At 41.6% G+C, this 19,708-nt stretch overlaps 1 protein-coding gene across 4 annotated transcripts in view; it reads left to right on the top strand.

Annotated features, from left to right (window-relative positions):
* The window catches only part of IDE (insulin degrading enzyme), a 132,217-nt gene that overhangs the window by 3,959 nt on the left and 108,550 nt on the right, over positions 1-19,708 (top strand). Inside the window, exon 1 of one of the 4 annotated variants that reach the window (XM_082721933.1) lies at positions 12,782-13,352. The exons of 1 other annotated variant lie outside the window; for it this stretch is intronic. In XM_082721933.1, coding sequence (XP_082578059.1) covers positions 13,255-13,352 — 98 coding nt within the window. In that variant the 5' untranslated portion in view covers positions 12,782-13,254. Of the gene's footprint in view, positions 1-12,781; positions 13,353-13,513; positions 13,896-19,708 lie in introns of those variants that run through there. 2 more of the 4 variants (XM_082721934.1, XM_082721935.1) reach the window with 2 other exon arrangements.

Raw genomic sequence — 19,708 nt, 5'->3', positions numbered from 1 at the left:
TAATATGGTATTTTATACTGCCCCTACTATACTATACTGCCCAAAATAGTCAAGCTAATCAGCACTTCTATCTTGAAAGTCTGTTTATGATTAGAAATTATTTTTTAGGGCGCCTGGGTGGCTCAGTGGGTTAAAGCCTCTGCCTTCAGCTCAGGTCATGATCCCAGTGTCCTGGGATCGAGCCCTGCATCGGGCTCTCTGGTCGGTGGGGAGCCTGCTTCTCCATATCTCTCTTTCTGCCTCTCTGCCTATTTGTGATCTCTGTCTGTCAAATAAATAAGTAAAATCGTTTAAAAATAAAAATTTAAAAAAATTATTTTTTATATTCTAAGAATAGTTAATCTGGATTTCACCAAAGCAACATCAGTGCCCTTGTGTTTGGTCTGGCATTTAATTTTCAATAGTGTGTGTACTTCTTATATATAAATTAATTGATTTTATTTTTCTTAAAAAAAAAACATGGACATTGTTTTGAGAGTTAAATAGTAATAATTGGGGGTGTGTGGGTGGCTCAGTCGGGTGAGCATCTGCCTTTGGCTCGGGTCATGATCCCAAGGTCCTGGGATCAAGTCTCATGTTGGGCTCTCTGCTCAGCTGGGAGTCTGCTTCTCCTTCTTGCTCTCTCTCAGCCTGCAGTTCTCCTTGTTTGTGCTCTCTCTCTCTCTCTCTCTGTAAATAAATAAATATTCTTTTTTTTTTTTTTAAAGATTTTATTTTATTTGACAGAGAGAGAGATCACAAGTAGGCAGAGAGGCAGGCAGAGAGAGGAGGAAGCAGGCTCCCTGCTGAGCAGAGAGCCTGATGTGGGACTCGATCCCAGGACCCTGAGATCATGACCTGAGCCGAGGGCAGCGGCTTAATCCACTGAGCCACCCAGGCGCCCCGAATATTCTTTTTTTAATAGTAATAATTGACTTACAACAAAAAGGTATTTTCTGTGCCTTATCCCACCCCAATCCCTCAGGATCAATACTCCAGAAGCAACAACTTTCAATTTGATTTAGCTATTTTTTCTATTATTTACATATTTCCATTTTTGTAAGGAATTTGTATCTACTGTTATCCTTTGATTACTCAACTTTAGACTTTATTTACTGACTTCCTGTTATGGAAGATAAGGATTTAGTTATCAAATGTTATGATCCCCTCTGCTTTCCCTCCCCCATACATCCAATATTTACAATGCTTGTTAAATCAAAAATCTATACTTAGGTTATTATGCATGTTCGTAGCTGAGCATTTCAGACTAGTAGGATTATGTTTTATTTTTGTCTATCCTCAAGTTAATAACTGCCTAGTTTTGTTTGCTTTTCTTTGTACATTTCCAAATTCTTCTTACAACTCTCAATAGACTCTCACTAAAATTATGTGCCAATTCAACACATCAGAAATTTATTAGTTTCTTTTAAGATTTTACTTATTCATTGGTCAGAGATAGATAGAGAAAGAGTATGAGCAGGGGGAGGGACAAAGGGAGAAGCAGACTTCCCGCCAAACAGGGAGTCTGACATGGGACTCGATCCCAGGACCCCAAGATCATGACCTGAGCTGAAGGCAGACACTCAACCAACTGAGCCACCCAGCCCCATCAGGAGCCCTCAAGTTGTTTCTAATTGGATTGCTTACTCTAGAGTTGCAGCCCAGTTGCCATCCCTGGGTTTCCTTCTTTTTTTTATCCCAAGAATTCCTTGGGATAAGGAATTTTGCCTTTTGCCTTTTTCCTGGGTTGGATATGTTTTCTGGATTTCATTTGTGTATTTTTTCTTAGGTTATTCCCTTATTTAGGTGGAGCACATTCTGAAAAAGAGTACCTAGGAGATAAATTGCTTGAGAACTTGCTTGTTTTTATTCTACCCTGATATTTGTTTGCTAGGCAGATTATATGGAGAATTCTAGAATCTAAGTATTTTTACTTCACATTTTTTTCAGAGGGTGTGTGTATTGGTTTCCTATGGCTGCTATAATAAATCGCCACAAACTTGGTGGTTTCAAACAACAAATTTATTTTTTCTTTCAGTTTATTCTTTCACAATTCTAGAGGCCAGAAGTCTAAAATTGACTGCAAAACAGTCTGGCAGCTCCTAGACTTACCACATGACCCAGCAATTCCACTCCTAGATATACACACAGTAGAGATGAAAAAAAAAAATGTCACATAAAAGTCGGTATACAAATGTTCAATCACAGTATTATTCATTAGGCAAAAAATAGATAAAACCCAAATATCACTTCTTTCACAGTTCTGGAGGCCAGAAGCCTGAAATCAAATTCACAGGGTCAAAATCAAGATATCAGCAGGGCTGGGCTCCTCTGGAAGTTCTAGGGGAGAATCCGTTCCTCATGCCTTCCAGCTTCTGGTGACTGCTAGCATTCATTGGCTTATGGCACATCACTGCAGTCTCTGCCTCAATGTCTTTTAGTTCTGTGTCCAATCTCCCTCTGACTCTCTCTCATAAGGATACATGTGATTACATTTAGGGTTTACCTGGGTAATCAGGGATAATCTTCCCATATCAAGATTCTTTTGGGGGGGGGCGCCTGGGTGGCTCAGTGGGTTGAGCCACTGCCTTTGGCTCGGGTCATGGTCTCAGGGTCCTGGGATCAAGCCCCACATCGGGCTCTCTGCTCAGCGGGGAGCCTGCTTCCTCCTCTCTCTCTGCCTGCCTCTCTGCCTACTTGTGATCTCTCTCTCTCTGTCAAATAAATAAATAAATAATCTTTTTTTTTTAAAAAAAGATTCTTTTTTAAAAACATTTTATTTATTTATTCGAGAGAGAGAGAGAGACAGTGAGAGCATGAACGAGGAGAAGGTCAGAGAGAGAAGCAGACTCCCTGTGGAGCTGGGACCCCGATGTGGGACTCGATCCCAGGACTCCAGGATCATGACCTGAGCTGAAGGCAGTCACTTAACCAACTGAGTCACCCAGGCACCCTCAAGATTCTTAATCATATCTTCAATATCCTTTTCTGCTGTATAAGGTAACATTCACAAGGATTAGGAAGTTGATGTCTTTTGGGGAGCCATTCAACCTACCATAGGAAAGAGGTCATAAAAATATTTAGTCATTTACTGTGCTATTAAATGTCTTAGTCTGTGCTGACTAAGGATCCTGGGTTTATATTCTAGTGGATCAAAAAAAAAAAAAGGCTTTCATTAGTAATGAAAAAAGCTAAAGCAAAAATCCCAAGTAAGTCTAAATGTAGTTATATTCTGTTCTCTTATCAAAAGTGAAAAATTTTCTTTCCATATGCTGTCATTCTGGATGTCTAGCTGTAGGTGGTTTTATTATAGATTCTGTTCTTAAACATCAGAAATATAATCTTCTGATACTTATATAATTGTCAGGGTTATATAATTTTTTAAAAAGATTTTATTTGTTTATTTGACAGAGAGCTCCTGCACACAAATGGGGAGTGGCAGGCAGAGGGAGAGGGAAAAGCAGGCTCCCCACTGAACAGGGAGCCCAGAGTGGGTATCAATCCCAGGACCCTGGGATCATGACCTGAGCTGAAGGCAGATGCTTAACCAACTGAGCCACCCAGGCACCCCAGGGTTATATAATTGATTTAGATACTTATGGGAAATCATAAAACAAGGCTAGTGTCGGAGATAGTGATGCTCCATTAATTGCACTCATTAATCACTTCAGAAATAACTGAATTTTGAACTTTGAAAAGCTCTTTACTGATTAAAATAATCATAAAATAATTGTCCCCCAATTAATATTTATTCTACAACCTATAATTTATAATCATTAATTGTTCCAAAAATACTTTTAAAATCTCAATGTGGAGATACTGCCTCACATTCACTAGTATATTAAAAGCAAAAACAAAAAACAACAGATAATAACAAGTGTTGTGAGGATGTAGAGAAATTGAAATCCTCCCACATTGCTGTTAGGAATGCAAAATGGCATAGCCACTTTGCAAAACAGCCTGGCTGTTCCTAGACTTACCATCTGACCTAGCAATTCCACTACTAGGTAGTCACTCAGTAGAAATTAAAACAAATACCCACATAAAAATTTCTATGCAGGGGCACCTGGGTGGCTCTGTCAGTTAAGCACCCAACTCTTGATTTTGGCTCATGTCATGAGCTCAGGGTTGTGAGATTGAGACCCGTGTGACTCTATGCTGGGCTCTGGGCTAGGTGTAGAGCCTGCTTAAAAGTCTCTCTCTCTCTCTAAAATAAATAAATCTTATTAAAAATAAATATAAAAGGTGCTTTTGGCAAAAAAAAAAATTAATCTAGACACAAACCTTACACCTTTTATAAAAATTAACTCAAAATTCACTGCATAAACATAAAACATAAAACTATAAAACTCCTAGAAGGCAATATAGAAAAGTATCTAGATGGCCTTGGATTTGGTGATGACTCTTTTTTTTAAAAGATTATTTATTTATTTGACAGACAGAGATCACAAGGTAGAGAGAGAGGAAGGGAAGTAGACTCCCTGCTGAGTATTGAGCTCGATGCGGGGCTCAATCTCAGGACCCTGGAACTATGACTTGAACCAAAGGCAGAGGCTTTAACCTCTGCCTTTGGTTCAACCATCCAGGCATCCCTGGTGATGATTTTTTAAATACAACATCAAAGGTACAATCCATGAAAGAAATAATCAGTAAGCTGGATTTCATTAAAATTAAAATTTTCTGCTCTGTGAAAGATATCAAGAGAATGAAAAGACAAGCCACATACTGGAGAAAATATTAGCAAAAGATATAAAGAATACAAAAACACAAAGAAAATTCAAAACTCAAAAATAAGAAAACGCAGTTATAAAATGGGCCCATGTCAATAGGAGGACTCTTTTCACGATATATACATACATACATGACCACATTGCATGTGTGTGCTATCTCTCCCTCTCTCTCAAAAATCTTAAAATTGAAAATTTTGTAGTATATGAATTATATCTCAATAAGAAAAATTCAATATGATTTTTGGGTTTTTTTTTTTAGATTAAAAAAAAGTTTTATTTATTTGAGAGAGAGAGAGAAAGAGAATACAAGCCTGAGTGGAGAAGGGGCAGAGGGAGAGGGAGAAGCAGACTCTCCACTGAGCACAAAGCCTAACATGGGTCTCCACCAAGATCATGACCAGAGGTGAAGTCAGATGCCTAACCAACTGATTAGTGCCACCCAGGCACCCCAATTTTAAGATTTTATTTTTAAGTGATCTCTACATCCAGCAAGGGTTTGAACTCACAATCCTGAGATCAAGTGTCACATGCTCCATCTACTGAGCCAGCCCCAACTGCTGCCACATTGGACACTTTACATATAATTTGGTCAATTACACCTCAGTAAAGCTGGGGAGAGGGCTGGCAAACAGTCTAAAGACCTTAACGGAGACCTGAGCAAAGAAGATATACAGAGGCCAAATAAGCATATGAAAATATGCTCCATGTCATGTCATCAGGGAAATGCACATTGAAGGCACACTGAAACAATAATGAGATACCCTGCGTATAGGGTATCTATACAAAGGTGTAAGAGAATCTTACGCAGGCTCCACACCCAGCACAGAGCCCAATGTGGGGCTAGATCTCACAACTTTGAGCCCAAATCAAGAGTTGGCCACTTAACTGACTGAGCTACCCAAGAATCCCTAGCATAGAGGATTTTTAGGGAAGTGAAAATGCTACGTACTATACTATAATGGTGAATGTATGTCATTATACATTTGTCCAAAACCATAGACTGTACAATACTGGAGCCCTGTACAATCCTAGATCAGGCTTTTGATCAGCAGGGAGTCTGCTTGAGAGTCTCTTTCTCCCTCTTCTTCTGACCCTCCCCCCAACTCTCTTGCTCTCAAATAAATAAATAAAACATTAAAAAAAAGAAAAAGAAAAAAAGAACGTACAATACCAAGAGTGAGCCCTAATGTAAACTAAGGACTTTGGGTGATAATGATGTGTCAATGTAGGTTCATCCATTGTAATAAATTGATGGTGTTTGAATATTGATAATAGGGGAGACTATGCATGTGTGGGACCAGGAATATGTGGGATATCTATATTCCTTCCCTCATCTTTTTGGTTAATCTGAAACTGCTCAAAAACAAACAAACGAACGAAGAAATAAACCAGTGGTGCTTGGCTGGCTCAGCCTGTGGAGTATATGACTCTTGGTTTTGGGATTATGAGTCTGAGCTCCATTTTAGGTGTGGAGATTACTTAAAAATAAAATCTTGGGGGCGCCTGGGTGGCTCAATGGATTAAAGCCTCTGCCTTCAGCTCAGGTCATGATCCCAGGGTCCTGGGATCGAGTCCCGTATCGGGCTTGTGCTTGGCGGGAAGCCTGCTTCCTCCTCTTTCTCTGCCTACTTTGCTGCCTGCTTGTGATCTGTCAAATGAATAAATAAAATCTTTATAAAAAAATAAAATAAAATCTTGGGTGCCTGGCTGGCTCAGTGGGTTAAGCCTCTGCCTTTGGCTTGGATCATGATCTCAGGGTCCTGGGATGGAGCCCCACATCCCTCTCTCTCCACCTGCCTCTCTGCCTACTTGTGATTTCTCTCTCTGTCAAATAAGATCTTAAAAAATAATAATAAAATAAAAATAAAATCTTTATAATGTTTTAAAAATAAAAATAAAGGCTTTGATCCCTTGGGGAAAAAGGATTCTAATCATTTCACAGAGCTTTATTCTTACCTTGACAACAAAGAAAATTATTTTTAATAGGCATCCTACTATCTTAGTACAGAACTACATTTTATTGAAATATGAATTTGTGTTTTGTTCTCCCTGTATTTTCTTCTAAGCAGATAGGGAGGTCTTTCTGAATTGAAGGATAACAAATGTTTGCTACTGTCTTGGACTTTCTATTTGCAGCTTTTTGGAAAGTACTAGTAATCTGGAGAAATGAGTGTTTTACATAACCCACCAATTCATTAGCATTTTTATCATCAAAGATACTAGTTTATACCTGTGATTATTACTGCAACTTTATGTTTTTAAAATTTACCCTATTAATTATTATAGTAGATATGATTTTACAAACATGGGTGGTTTGTATAAGAAATATCATATTAAATATGACTCTGAAAAAAAATATGACCCCGAGTTCTTCCACCTGGAAAAATCAGTCTTGATTACCATTGCAAATCCCTTCCACATTCACACTCTGGGATATGAAGAAGTCCAGGGGTTTCACACAGGGAAAAACGTGTGGAGAACCTTCTGGGCTTTGATTTATACAGATTACTTCTGAGATGCTGATTTATACAACTGCAAGTAGTTCCTTAAGACTGGGAGCTCTGTGGCCTTTGTGTCACCATTAGTGCAAGGGCATTTTTGCCCCAGAATTTTGAAGACAGAGTTTCCCAGTTTTTGCTACTGCTAAGAAGTCCAAAGCCATTCCAATTCCTGATCATTTGTGTGTGTCCTCTTTTTCCTCCCACCTCCTCTCTCTGTGGAACTTTAAACAGTCTGCTCTTTCCCTTCAGTGTGTTGAAATTCTGTAATGACATGTCTTGATCTGTGTCTGATTTCACCTGTTGGGCTGAGCATTTGGTGAATCTTTCAGTCTGGTGACTCATTTCCTTCAGTTGTGGGAAATATTTTTAAATTATTCATTGAGGGCACCTGAATGGCTCAGCGGGTTAAGGGTCTGATTTTGGCTCATGTCATGGTCTCCAGCTCTGGGAATCAAGCCCCAAATTGGGCTTCCCGCTCAGCAGGTAGTCTGCTTGTCCCTCCACCTCTCTCCCAGCTAATGCTCTTTGTCAAATAAATAAATAAAATCTTTTTTAAAATAAATAAATTATTTGTCAAACATTTCTACTTGTTTTCTCTGTTTTTCCTTTCTGGAATTCCTATGTGTGGATAGTAGACTTCCACCACCTAGTGATTACCAATAGTAGTATTTTGATGTATTTCTTTCCAATTATCTATATGTATATTTTTCATAATTGAGATTATAATTAAATATGTAGTTTAGCACCTTGAATTTTTATTTATCATAAGCATTCTTCCAAGCCCTTGAAAGTTCTTCATAAATATTTTTAGTTGTATGATCTTTTAAGGCTCTTAAGCAACATGTATGCAAATCTTTAGTAAACAATTGAGGAGCACTTAACTTTAGCTATCTTTTTCCATAGTTGCCAGAGTCATGTTAGGTTCTATGGTTATGAATGCCAAAGAGAACAGACAGTGTGTCTGCATGTCCTTATAAACTGAGGAAAAAAACACAGTTTATGAACTGTTTATAAGCCTATTAAAAAAAATCCCAAAATGCTTACATGTAGAGTTCCCCAAATCCAAATCTGGGTTGCTGTGGTGTCCTAATAGTAGAATCTCAGTAGCAAAGGTTAGCTGTGAGATAACAGGGAAGAAGAGGTTTTCAGTTCTCTGACCTTCTGGCAGATGCCAGATTATGGCAGACTCTCTCTTCTCCCAAACCATTGCAACTGATATTTCCCCACTGTCTGGAATCTTTCCCTTACCTGTTCCTATAATTGGCTCCCTCTTACCTTTCAAGTTACAACTTAAAGTTTGCTTCCTCAGAGGAAACGCCTCCTTCCCCAAACAATCTATCTGAAGTAGCCCCCAGACCTCTTTCATGAAACGTAATTTCTTTTTCCACATAGCAAAAGATGTTGAAATTGTATTCTTCAGTTTTTTTTTTCTTTGTCATACCTCAGAACCCTTTCCTAGAGACCAAAGACGTCCAAGTGAATTAGGATTCTTACAGCAGGAAAGCAAAGAGAAAAGGCAATATTCAGTGTTTGCAACTTTCAAACTAGGCTTTTAAGGGAAAGTTCTGAGAAGAGTCCTAAGTAAGACAATGACATAAGAAGAAGCAGATGACTGCCCCTCCACAACTTTCAAACTCGAGAAACTCCTGGCTGGAACATTAGATGGGATAAAAGGGATTTGGGAAAAAGATGTTGGAGAATAGGAACTGGAGAGAGAAAGAAATCCTAGGAGAGGTTCTGGTGGTGGTGGTGGGGCGCGGAAGGTTAACCCATAAGAAGGGCTTCAGAAGCTGGCTCTCCATTGACAGCTGCCTATGCAGCCCATTGAACCCTATGCTCTAGGTTTTTGCTGATCTCCCATCTAGACAGCTTCCTTAATACAGCTGGTGAGAACTTGCCCCCTCCCCCTCCCCATGGACAGTAGTGACAATAGAGGGAAAGTCCCAGAAGTGCTACTTGGGTGAAGTTAGCATAAAACCCCCCTGGTTACCTTTATTATTATTTTAAAGATTTATTTATTTAATTATTTGAGAGAGAGAAAGAGGGAATGCATGAACAGGAGGGGTAGAGGGAGAGGGAGAATCTAAAACAGATTCCATGCTGAGCGGGGAGTCCATCACAGTCTTGATCCCAGGACCCTGATATCATGACCTGAGCCAAAACCAAGAGTCAGATGCTTTAATCTATTGTGCCACCTAGACGCCCCACCCTAATATTATTTTAATTATATTATGTAATTATCTTACATAATTATTAGTTTACTTGTTTCTTTCTCTTGGATAATGTAAAACCCACAAATAGAGAAAAGTGGTTGCTCTTTCTTCTGGTGTATCCTCAACATATAAAAAAAGGGGTGGGCCCATATTTGTTGAGTGGGTGAATTGAGTCGTTGTAACTGTGGAAAATACGAGTTACAGATTTTTGCATTAATATTTCAAGTATTGTCCATAAAGTGATTCAGACTTACCTTCAAGGACTAGCAAGTAAGTCATTTAGAAAAAGTCTTAAAGAACAAATTTATAATTAATAAAACACTAATATAAACATCTTTAAAAATTCATGTTGCTCTTAGGTAATTTATTACCATAGTACTGTATTTAAAACTACCATACATTATAAAACCTTTAAGTAGATTCCATGCCGAGTGCGGGGCTTGAACTCATGACCCAGAGATTAAGAGCCACATGCTCTACTGACTGAGTCAGCCAGCCACCCCATAAAACTTTTGGTCATGGAAAACTTCAAACAGACACAAAGGCAAAGAGAATAGTATAATGTCCCCCCCATCCCAGCATTCATTATCCAGCTTCAGCTATCATCAGTTCATGGCCAGTAATATTGTTTTATCTGTATATTCCCCTCCTCCCTGATCCTCCACTGAATTATCTGAATTGAATCCCAGGCATTGCATTATTTATTATTATTTATAGTATATTTAGTATAGTATATACTATAGTATAGTATAGTATAGTATACTATATATACTATATACTATGTATAGTATATTTAGTATACATCTCAAAGAACTCTAAAAAGAAAAATCCACAGCCATTAACACACTATCAGAAGTAACATGATTATTTAATATCATCAAATATCTACTCTTCTTATAGAGTACTCTTCAAATATCTACTATTCTTACTTTTCTAAATCTCTCATAAATATTCCTTTTTCATAACAGGTCTGCTCAAACTAGGATTCAAATAAAAACCAAACATACAATTCAATTAATGTATTTATTTTTTATTTTTTAAATTTTAAGTAGCCTCCCCACCCAATGTGGGGCTTGAACTCACAACCCCTGAGATCCAGTGCCACATGCTCTACCAACTAAGCCAGCCAGATGTCCCCCTGTTTTGCATTTTTATTTTTATTTTTTTAATCTTTTAAAAAATATTTTATTTATTTATTTGGCAGACAGAGATCACAAGTAGGCAGAAAGGCAGGCAGATAGAGAGGGGGAAGCAGGCTCCCTGCTGAATGGAGAGCCCAACGTGGGGCTAGATCCCAGGACCCTGGGATCATGACCCGAGCCAAAGGCAGAGGCTTTCACCCACTGAGCCACCCAGGCTTCCCTGTTTTGCATTTTTAAATATTATCTTTTGAAGGTGTTACTGAAGTGCTCCAAGCAGAAAAGTAAATAAATCATGTGTGCAGCTCAATTTATTTTAAAAAACGGAATACAACCACTTAAAACATACCCCCCCAAACCCCCTTTGTTCTCCTTAACCACTAATCTGACTATACTGCAGATTAGTTTGGCCTGATTTTCAACTTTATGTAAATGGACTTATAAATACTCTTTTGGGTCTGGCTTCTTTCACCATGTTTGTGAGAGATGTCCATATTTTAACACTTTATGAACAACTTGTAATAACTTGTCTATTCTAAGTCTCCTTCAAAGCATAGGTTTCTCCTTCCTTTCTTATTTTGCAATTCAGTCACTTTTCCTGTAGGGTTCCAAACATTCTAAATTTAGCTGATTGTATTATTATGGTGTGATTTAACATGCTTATACCCTGTATTTCCTCTGAAAATACACCTACAGGCTTAATTACATTCAGCAAAAACGCAGTTGACAAGTGTTAACTAAGCACTGTGCTTACTGCCAGGTGAGATAAAAAAATGTCCAAGACATCATTCACAATCTACTGCTTCTTACAAGCATGGAAGGTTAAAAATTAAATAAATGCCTTTGGAGAGAGGCAAACTTCTCAGGCAGCTCAGATCAGAGAGCAGTTACTTCCAATAAGTTATGTGAGGAAAGAAGTGAGGGAAAGTTTTGTTAAGGCAACACTATTTCAACTGGGCTTGAAAGTTGCTAGAGATCTGACAAGTTACTATTGCTATAAGCATTAATTTGTTGTGACAGCTGTGTGAATTGCTGTTAGTAGAGGGTGGGGATAGACGCTGGAAATGTGGGGTACTGAGTTGAGTGGTGGCCCCTAAAGTACTGTCCATGTCCTAATCCCAGGAACCTGTATTACATTGTTTGGAAAAAGTATCTTTGCAGATGCAATCACGTTAAGGATATGATGAGATAATCCTGGATTATGTGATTGTACCCTAAATCCAATGACAAATGTCCTTGCAAAAGACCAAAGAAAAGATACACTGAGGAGAAAGCAATGTGAAGATGGAGGCGGAGACTGGAGTGATGTGGCCATAAGCCAAGGAAACTGGCATCCAAAAGAACTGAAAGTAGCAAAGAACGGATTCTCCCCTAAGATCCTCCGTAGGGAGTGCCGCCCTGACAATACCTTGATTTTGGACTTCTGGCCAGACTGTGAGAGGATACATTTCTCTTGTTTAAGGTACTAAATTTGTGATAATTTGTTACGGCAACTACAGGATACTAGAGGTGGATTGGGCTAGAATGTAATACTGCGAATTTTACCCTACATTGCACTTGGAGTGGTTCCTCATCTTCAGCACCTCAGTTTCCACCCATCCAACGTTTGCCTTTAGCTGAAACTGTATTTAAAAAAAAAAAAAGAAAAGAAAAAAATCCCTGTAGCTCTTTAATGAAGTGTCCATTTAATTAAGGGAACCTCCTCCTAAATTCCTATTTGAAGCGATAAGGGGATTCAAAGTATTGGTTATGACTGCAGCCTTAGGTCCGCCACAACGGAAACCTAAAGGTACTCAAAGTTAGGAAGTCGCTATCCCTAACTGCACTTTGCCCTAAAAACCCTCATAAAATGCAAATGTAATCGAAAGTCAGATCCCTAACAACTATTAGGTTGTTTTTGGATGCACGCCACCATAAAGCCATCAGGGAAAAGATTCTTGTGTTATAAATAATGATTAAAGTACACTGACAAAAGTATTAGTACTATGTATGTGTGGTGTTTTAATACGGCAGTAGTACGGAGTAGGAGTTTCTACTCTCGATTTGAAAGTCCACCGAAGCCTTTCTTTGCCGTGGCCAGTCCCATCTCCCCCGGGCTCCGTGAGGGGCTGCTAAATTCCCCCAGAGTCCTCGCCTCCCTCTGGTGCCCCCACTCCTAGCCCCAATCTAAATCCCCCCGGGTCCCACGTCCATTGCGCTCTAGAGGGAGCCCGCGGGCCGCGCTCCCACAGCGGAGTCGTTCGCGTGAGGCCGCTTAGTCCTCGGATTTCGTTCCAACACCTGCACCGCCCAGGGCGACAGCCAATGGGGGCGACTCCGCAAACAGGGCCCCTTGCGCTCTCACAGTATTCGTGAGACTCTGCTGCCCCCGGCCCCCATGCTCTTAGCCAGGTACACCTCGCCGCCCTCCCATGTGCGCCCCGCGTGACCCGGCCGGTAACCCCCAGCCTGGGAAAGCCGGGTTGCTGGGCTCCCGCCGCTCCCCGGCCAGACTCCGTCCAGCTCGCTGGCTGGGGCTCGGGACGCCTGCCGCCCCCACCCTGTCGGGTTCCCGGCAAAACCCGGAGCGCCGGCTGCTCAGCAGCTCCCGGGAGGCGGCGCGGCAAGGCGGACTGAGCATGCGCAGTGGGCAAGGCCGGCTCCCGGCACAAGAAGGAAGCGTCCGCGGTGCTCCCGGCGGCTGCGCTGGGGTATGCGGTACGGGCTAGCGTGGCTGCTGCACTCGGCGCGGCCCAGCACCTTCCGCTCTGTCCTCGGCGCTCGTCTGCTGTCCCCGGAGCGCCTCTGTGGGTAAGCGGAGCGGAGCGCCCGGGCCCTCGGGGCCCGCGGGTCACGGTGGTTTGGAGCTCGGGTTGCAAAGTGGTGATTCAGCACTTAAAGCCGCCGCCGCCGCCCCTCACGCCGCCAGTCCCGCCGGCCTGGGGCCCGGACGCCCGCGCAGAGGCCGCCCTGGGGCCCGGAAGGGCGGCCGGCCGGGCGGGAGCGCGGGGCCTTGCCGGGAGAGGAGGGCGCCCCTCGGGCCGGGGAGGGCGGACGGGGACTGTGACCCAGGGTCACGGGGCGTGTGTCACAAGTGCGGGGTGCGCGGGCGCGGACGGACTGACTCCGGCCGGCTCCCGGGAGCCTTGCCGTGCCACTCTCCTGGGAGTCCGCCGGTGAGGGGCCGGCAACCCGAGTCCGAACACCCGTGGCCATGGGTAAAGGAATCCGCGTCCAGGGAGACCGCTTCTCAACCTCCACTTAGCCCTGCTTTTTTCCATGGGGACGGAGTTTCCACTACTATATGGAAATGCCTGCGTTGGGAACCGTAAAAGTTTGCCTGCCCGCGCCTTAGTGAGTAGACTAGTGTTGGGTTTCCTGTCCCGGGGAATTCGGGAACCGAAGAATACCTTGGGATCCATCAAAGCAGCTCCCTTGTTTTACACCAGAGACAGCCGAGGCCCAGAGAGATTGTGTGATTTACCAATTGCAGGGCTTGTGGCAAAAACCAGGATGGGGACGCGGGTTTTTTTTTGCCATCCGGTGGCGTGCTCTCTCTACTCGCTGCTCAGTGTATACTAGAAATACAGAGGCGTGTAGCGAACGCTGAATGTCCTTTACTGTGAATAGAGAGGACTTGGCAGAGATGGGCAGTATGCTTTTGCCCTACTTAGATGTGTCATTTGAACCCCTCCTCTGATTTTAGTAATATCTAGAAATATCTAGAAAGCGCAGGGCACCGTGATGGACCCTTTATATAAGTATGTGGTCTGCCTTCCAAGAACTTTGACTTCATTTAAGCGGATTAGGATGCCAAGAGAGTATAGCCAGCTAAAAATGATGTGTTTGACTAGGGTCAGAAGATGGGTAGTATGGGCAGTGCGTGCTTTGGGAGCACAATTTAGGGCAGAGATAGATAGGGGAGGGGGTCTGGGCTGGGCTGGCCTTTAAAGGAAAAGGAGAAAGTGGGTGAGAGGATGAACAGTGGTGGGTGTAATCCAGCCCAGGCATGCAGGGTTTTCGGGTCGGGGACGGGCAGTGACCAGATTAGTCTAGTTGGAGCCTTAGAGAATTTGTGGGGGAATTAGGAGGAAACAAATCGTGTACTATAAAAGTAGGATAATGCTAGCCTGGGCTTTGAATGTTAGTTGGGTTTTTCCAGTGCATATTACTGGGAGCTGTTAAGAGTTTTTGAGGTGGGGGCGCCTGGGTGGCTCAGTGGGTTAAAGCCTCTGCCTTCGGCTCAGGTCATGATCCCAGGACCCTGGGATCGAGCCCCGCATCGGGCTGTCTGCTCCGCGGAGAGCCTGCTTCCTCCTCTCTCTCTCTCTCTGCCTGCCTCTCTGCCTACTTATGATCTCTATCTGTCAAATAAATAAATAAAATCTTTAAAAAAAAAAAAAAGAGTTTTTGAGGTGGGGAGTGATCTAATGAAACTGGTAATTTAGGAAATTAGTTTGATGGCTGTGCACAGGTTTTAAGGGAGTGGAGAGACCTGAAGCAGAGAAATTGGTTGGGACTTAGTCTTTCCTGACTGAACTAGGATGGTAGTAATTATGGTGCTAAAAAGGCCAAATGCAAATGAAAAAAATTGTTTTCCCTTTCCCCCACTCTATGCAAAATCCACTACCACATGGAAAAGATCCCTGAGTTTAGATAAAGAAGCGGGAGTGGTGAGCATGGGCAGGTTACCTTTGTGGGCCTCCTTCAGGTCAGAATTTTTTTTTTGTACTGGGGGTCCTTGGTGGCTTGGGTTAAAGCCTCTGCCTTTGGCTCAAGTCATGATTCCAGGGTCGTGGGATGGAGCCCCACATCGGGCTCTCTGCTCAGTAGGGAGCCTGCTTCCCCCTGTCTTTCTGCCTGCCTCTCTGCCTACTTGTGATCTGTCAAATAAATAAATAAAATCTTAAAAAAAATTTTTTTTTGGTACTTAATTTGTTGCTAATAGGCTGTGCTTAGCTCCATATTGTCTCCAGTGTACAGAATTTGGAATTTTATTTTTATTTTTATTTTTTTTTATTAAAGATTTTATTTTTAAGTAATCGCTGCACCCGTTGTGGGGCTCAGACTCACAGCCTTGTTATCAAGAGTCGTGTGCTCTACTAACAGAGCTAGTCAGGCATCCCAGAATTTGGGATTTTTCTTTTTAAGATTTTGTTGATTTGACAGAGGGAGAGAGAGCACCAAGTAGGTAGAGCACCAGGTAGAGGGAGAGGGAGAAGTAGGCTCTCCGCTGAGCCAGGAGCTGGATGTGGGGCTCGATCCCAGGACTCTGGGATCATGACCTGAGCCGAAGGCAGCTGCTTAATCAGCTGAGCCACCCAGACATCCCAGAATTTGGGATTTTAAAGAAAGCACCAGTTTTATACAACAGAGAGGTTTGTATGTTCTACCTACAATCCAGCTTTCTCTGCTTTTGTCCCATCGCTCTTTACTTTCACTGATAAAGTTCAGGGCATGGGTTGTTGAACAGCTAGCGTTTCAACATACTGTTGTTCTCAAAGAAGGAAATTCAGAAGATTCAAAGATAATGAGATTGACCATCTAGAAAGCTCTACATTAAAAATTAGTTGTTGAGGCTATTAGGAAAAATACAGTTCCAATCAAAGGGATCAAGGTATAGTTATAGGAAGGAAAGCTACCATCTGAAGCTACCCCATAGTCAAATCTTAAGGAAGGTAATACTACTGTACAAAGTATGTGTGTGTGTGTGTGTATACACACATACATACATATATATATATATATTTTAAGATTTTATTTATTAGAGAGAGTGTGAGTGAGCAGGGGGAGCTGCAGGCTGCCTGATGTGGGACTCAATTCCAGGACTCTGGGATCATGACCTGAGCGAAAGGCAGATACTTAACCGACTGAGCCACCTAGGCATCCCAAAGTAGCGAGATGTAGTAACAGAGGTGGTTACAGGGCTGTTTACTGGGAGAGTTGAGATTTAACCCATGTCTGTCTGGAGCCAGAGCCTGAGCTCTTAACTGCAATACTACTTTGGCCAGTGTTGAGGCATTCACTCCTGTTCTAACTTTTTGAGAAAGAGATGTTCTTAAAGCATTTTCATAAGATTTATTCTTTTAAAAATCACCTTCATTGTCCTCTTTTTAGCTATATTGGATAAGTTGGGGCTGTAATTATCTGAACTATTGGGGGAACCTAGAGGTTATAGCCCAGTCACAGGCAACTACTTGGAACACCTGTGCATCGGTCTTCTCACTTTGCAGGCAGCTCTCTTTTGCATTTCTCTGTTCTCTGGGTGTAGGTAACAGTGATATGGCAAATGGAGTAACTATTAAGATCTAGGTTTTTAAATTACTTTTTTTAATGGTACAAGCACTATGTATGTATGTATGTATGTATGTATGTAAGCAAGCAAGCTCTACACCCACTGTAGGACTTGAACTACTGACCCTGAGATCAAGTGTCCCATGCTCTACTGAGCCAGCCAGGTGCCACCAGGCTTTTAAATTACTTTTAATCCGAAAAATATCTTTTAATGATCTAAAAGGAAAAAATGCCCATGAGTATCTTTAATTAGCATTAGCCCAAACCATACAAAGTAAAAAATTACATTCTGCCTTGCTGCCTTTAAGGTTAGGGTTGGGGATAATCTTACCAGGGCGTAGTGTGGGGAGCAGAATTTCAATGTATGTTTTCATAAGAATTGATTTCCTTTCTGTTTTTCCATTGGTATTTTAGATTTCCTAAAGAGGTAACCAGATAATCAGCCTGCCTTTCAGCCAGGGTGACAGGGGTAGATCTTCCAGGCATGCTGGGTGGAGGCTCGGGTAGGGCATTCCTACTTTGTTTTTCTTGAGTCAACCCTCACTCTTCTCTGTTCCTTTAGCCATCATTTGAATATTTATTTTGTCGAGATCATTCACTACAGTGTACTGGGGGCGGATGCAAAGAGTCAGTGATAAATTCTGTCCTCAAGGTACTTTCAGTTAAAGAGTGATTCCACGCCTTTACTCAGGATCTTTTACTGAACAGCCTCACTTTTGCATTGTTGCCTCTTTCAGTTTATTTTGAAAAGCAGCTCAGTATATTATTACAGTACTCTTTATTTTATTTATTTATTTTTTAAAGATTTTATTTATTTATTTGACAGAGAGAGATCACAAGTAGGCAGAGAGGCAGGCAGAGAGAGAGGAGGAAGCAGGCTCCCTGCTGAGCAGAGAGCCCGATGCGGGACTCGATCCCAGGACCCTGAGATCATGACCTGAGCTGAAGGCAGAGGCTTAACCCACTGAGCCACTAGCCCCTACTCTTTCTTTTAAAAGTGGGACTTAGAAATTGTTGTTGCATTAAAAGCTACAAAAGCTTTTATTTCCTGCAAAGAACTATGTAGTTTCTCTTTGTCTATTAAAAATGTGTAACTGGGGGCACCTGGGTTGCTCAGTAGGTTAAAGCCTCTGCCTTCGGCTCAGGTCATGATCCCAGAGTCCTGGGATCGAGCCCCGCATCGGCTCGATGCTCAGCAGGGAGCCTGCTTCCTCCTCTCTCTCTCTCCCTGCCTCTCTGCCTACTTGTGAGCTCTGTCTGTCAAATAAATAAAATCTTAAAAAAAAAAAAATTGTAACTATTTAAAAAAAAAAAAAAAGGTGGGACCCACAAGCTGTTCCCTGAGGGGAAGGTATCACACTCTGCCTGGCATATTTATTACATAAATTAATGAATGGTCTTTTTTCAAAACCAGTTTTCTTTGTGATTTCCCTAGTTTTGCAAATATTGCAGTTAATCATTTTCTCAGGTTAGCTTCAAAATTGGAGTAATCTTTGCATCTCTTTTTCTCTCTCTGTCTATTCTGAAGACCAAACTCTTGAGTCTTTCATCCTGAAGTTTTTTGGAGTAAACTTAATCTTCCCATTATCCTCCTAGTTTAGACTATGATTATCTTCCCTGACATCTCACATCTATAAGTTCTGTATGTACATATATTTTAACTCTAGTATAATTAACATAAAGTGTTCTATTAGTTTCAAGTGTACATTATAGTGACTTAATAATTCTATATGTTGCTCAGTGCTCATAGTGATAAATGTACTTTTAAGCCCCTTCACCTATTTCACCCATTCTCCTCCCTCCTCCCCTCTGGCAACCACCAGTTCTTTCGATTTAAGAGTCTGTTTCTGGGTGCCTGGGTGGCTCAGTGGGTTAAGCTGCTGCCTTCGGCTCAGGTCATGATCTCAAGGTCCTGGGATTGAGTCCCGCATCGGGCTCTCTGATCGGCGGGGAGTCTGCTTCCTCCTCTCTCTCTCTCTCTCTGCCTGCCTCCCTGCCTACTTGTGATCTCTGTCAAATAAATAAAATTAAAAAAAAAAAAAAAAAGAGTCTGTTTCTTTGGTTGTCTCTTTTTTTCCTTCATTTGTTTTCTTAAATTCCACGAATGAGTGAAATTATATGGTATTTGCCTTATTTCACTTAGCATTATAATCTCTAGATATATCTATTATTGCTTATGGCAAGATTTCATTCTTTTTTATGGCTGAGTAATATTCCATTGTATGTATATACATGTATAAACCTTCTTTATCCATTCATCTGTGGATGGACACTTGAGTTGCTTCCGTATCTTGGCTATTGGAAACAATGCTGCAATAAACATAGTGGTACATATATCACTGTAACTGATTTTTCTAGGTTCCTGTCTCCCTACTAGTTGATCCTTATCATCTGATTAATTCTAATATACCACTTTCCCCATGCCATTGTCTTGGGTTCTGCACTATTTAAAGATCAGGTCCAAACTTCTGGACCCAGCATTTAAGCATCTCATAAGCTGGCCCTAGCCTAACTTTTCAATCTAACTTTCCTCTTCTCAGTCATGTCCGTCAGTTTCTGATCTCTTGTACATGAGCTGTTCATTCCCAATTCTCAAATGCCCTCTGTCTTTTCTTTTAAATGACTAAATCTGTCATTCCTTTTTAGACCTTATTTAGGTCATTCAGTTGTATTTTCTTTTTCTAAACTTAAAGATTTATTTGAGATTTTGAAACATCCATTTGACATTTAACTGTATATTATGTCATATGTATATATATTTTTAAAGGTTTTATTTATTTATTTGACAGAGAGAGAGCAGAAGCAGGGGGAGTTGGAGAGGGAGGAGCAGAAGCAGGGGGAGTGGGAGAGGGAGAAGCAGAAGCAGGCTCCCA

The sequence above is a fragment of the Mustela nivalis genome (genome assembly GCF_964662115.1).
Source record: "Mustela nivalis genome assembly, chromosome: 2".
Classification (NCBI taxonomy): domain Eukaryota; kingdom Metazoa; phylum Chordata; class Mammalia; order Carnivora; family Mustelidae; genus Mustela; species Mustela nivalis.
The sequence above is the reverse complement of the archived record's forward strand: the minus strand, read 5'-3'. Positions and strand labels throughout refer to the sequence as shown.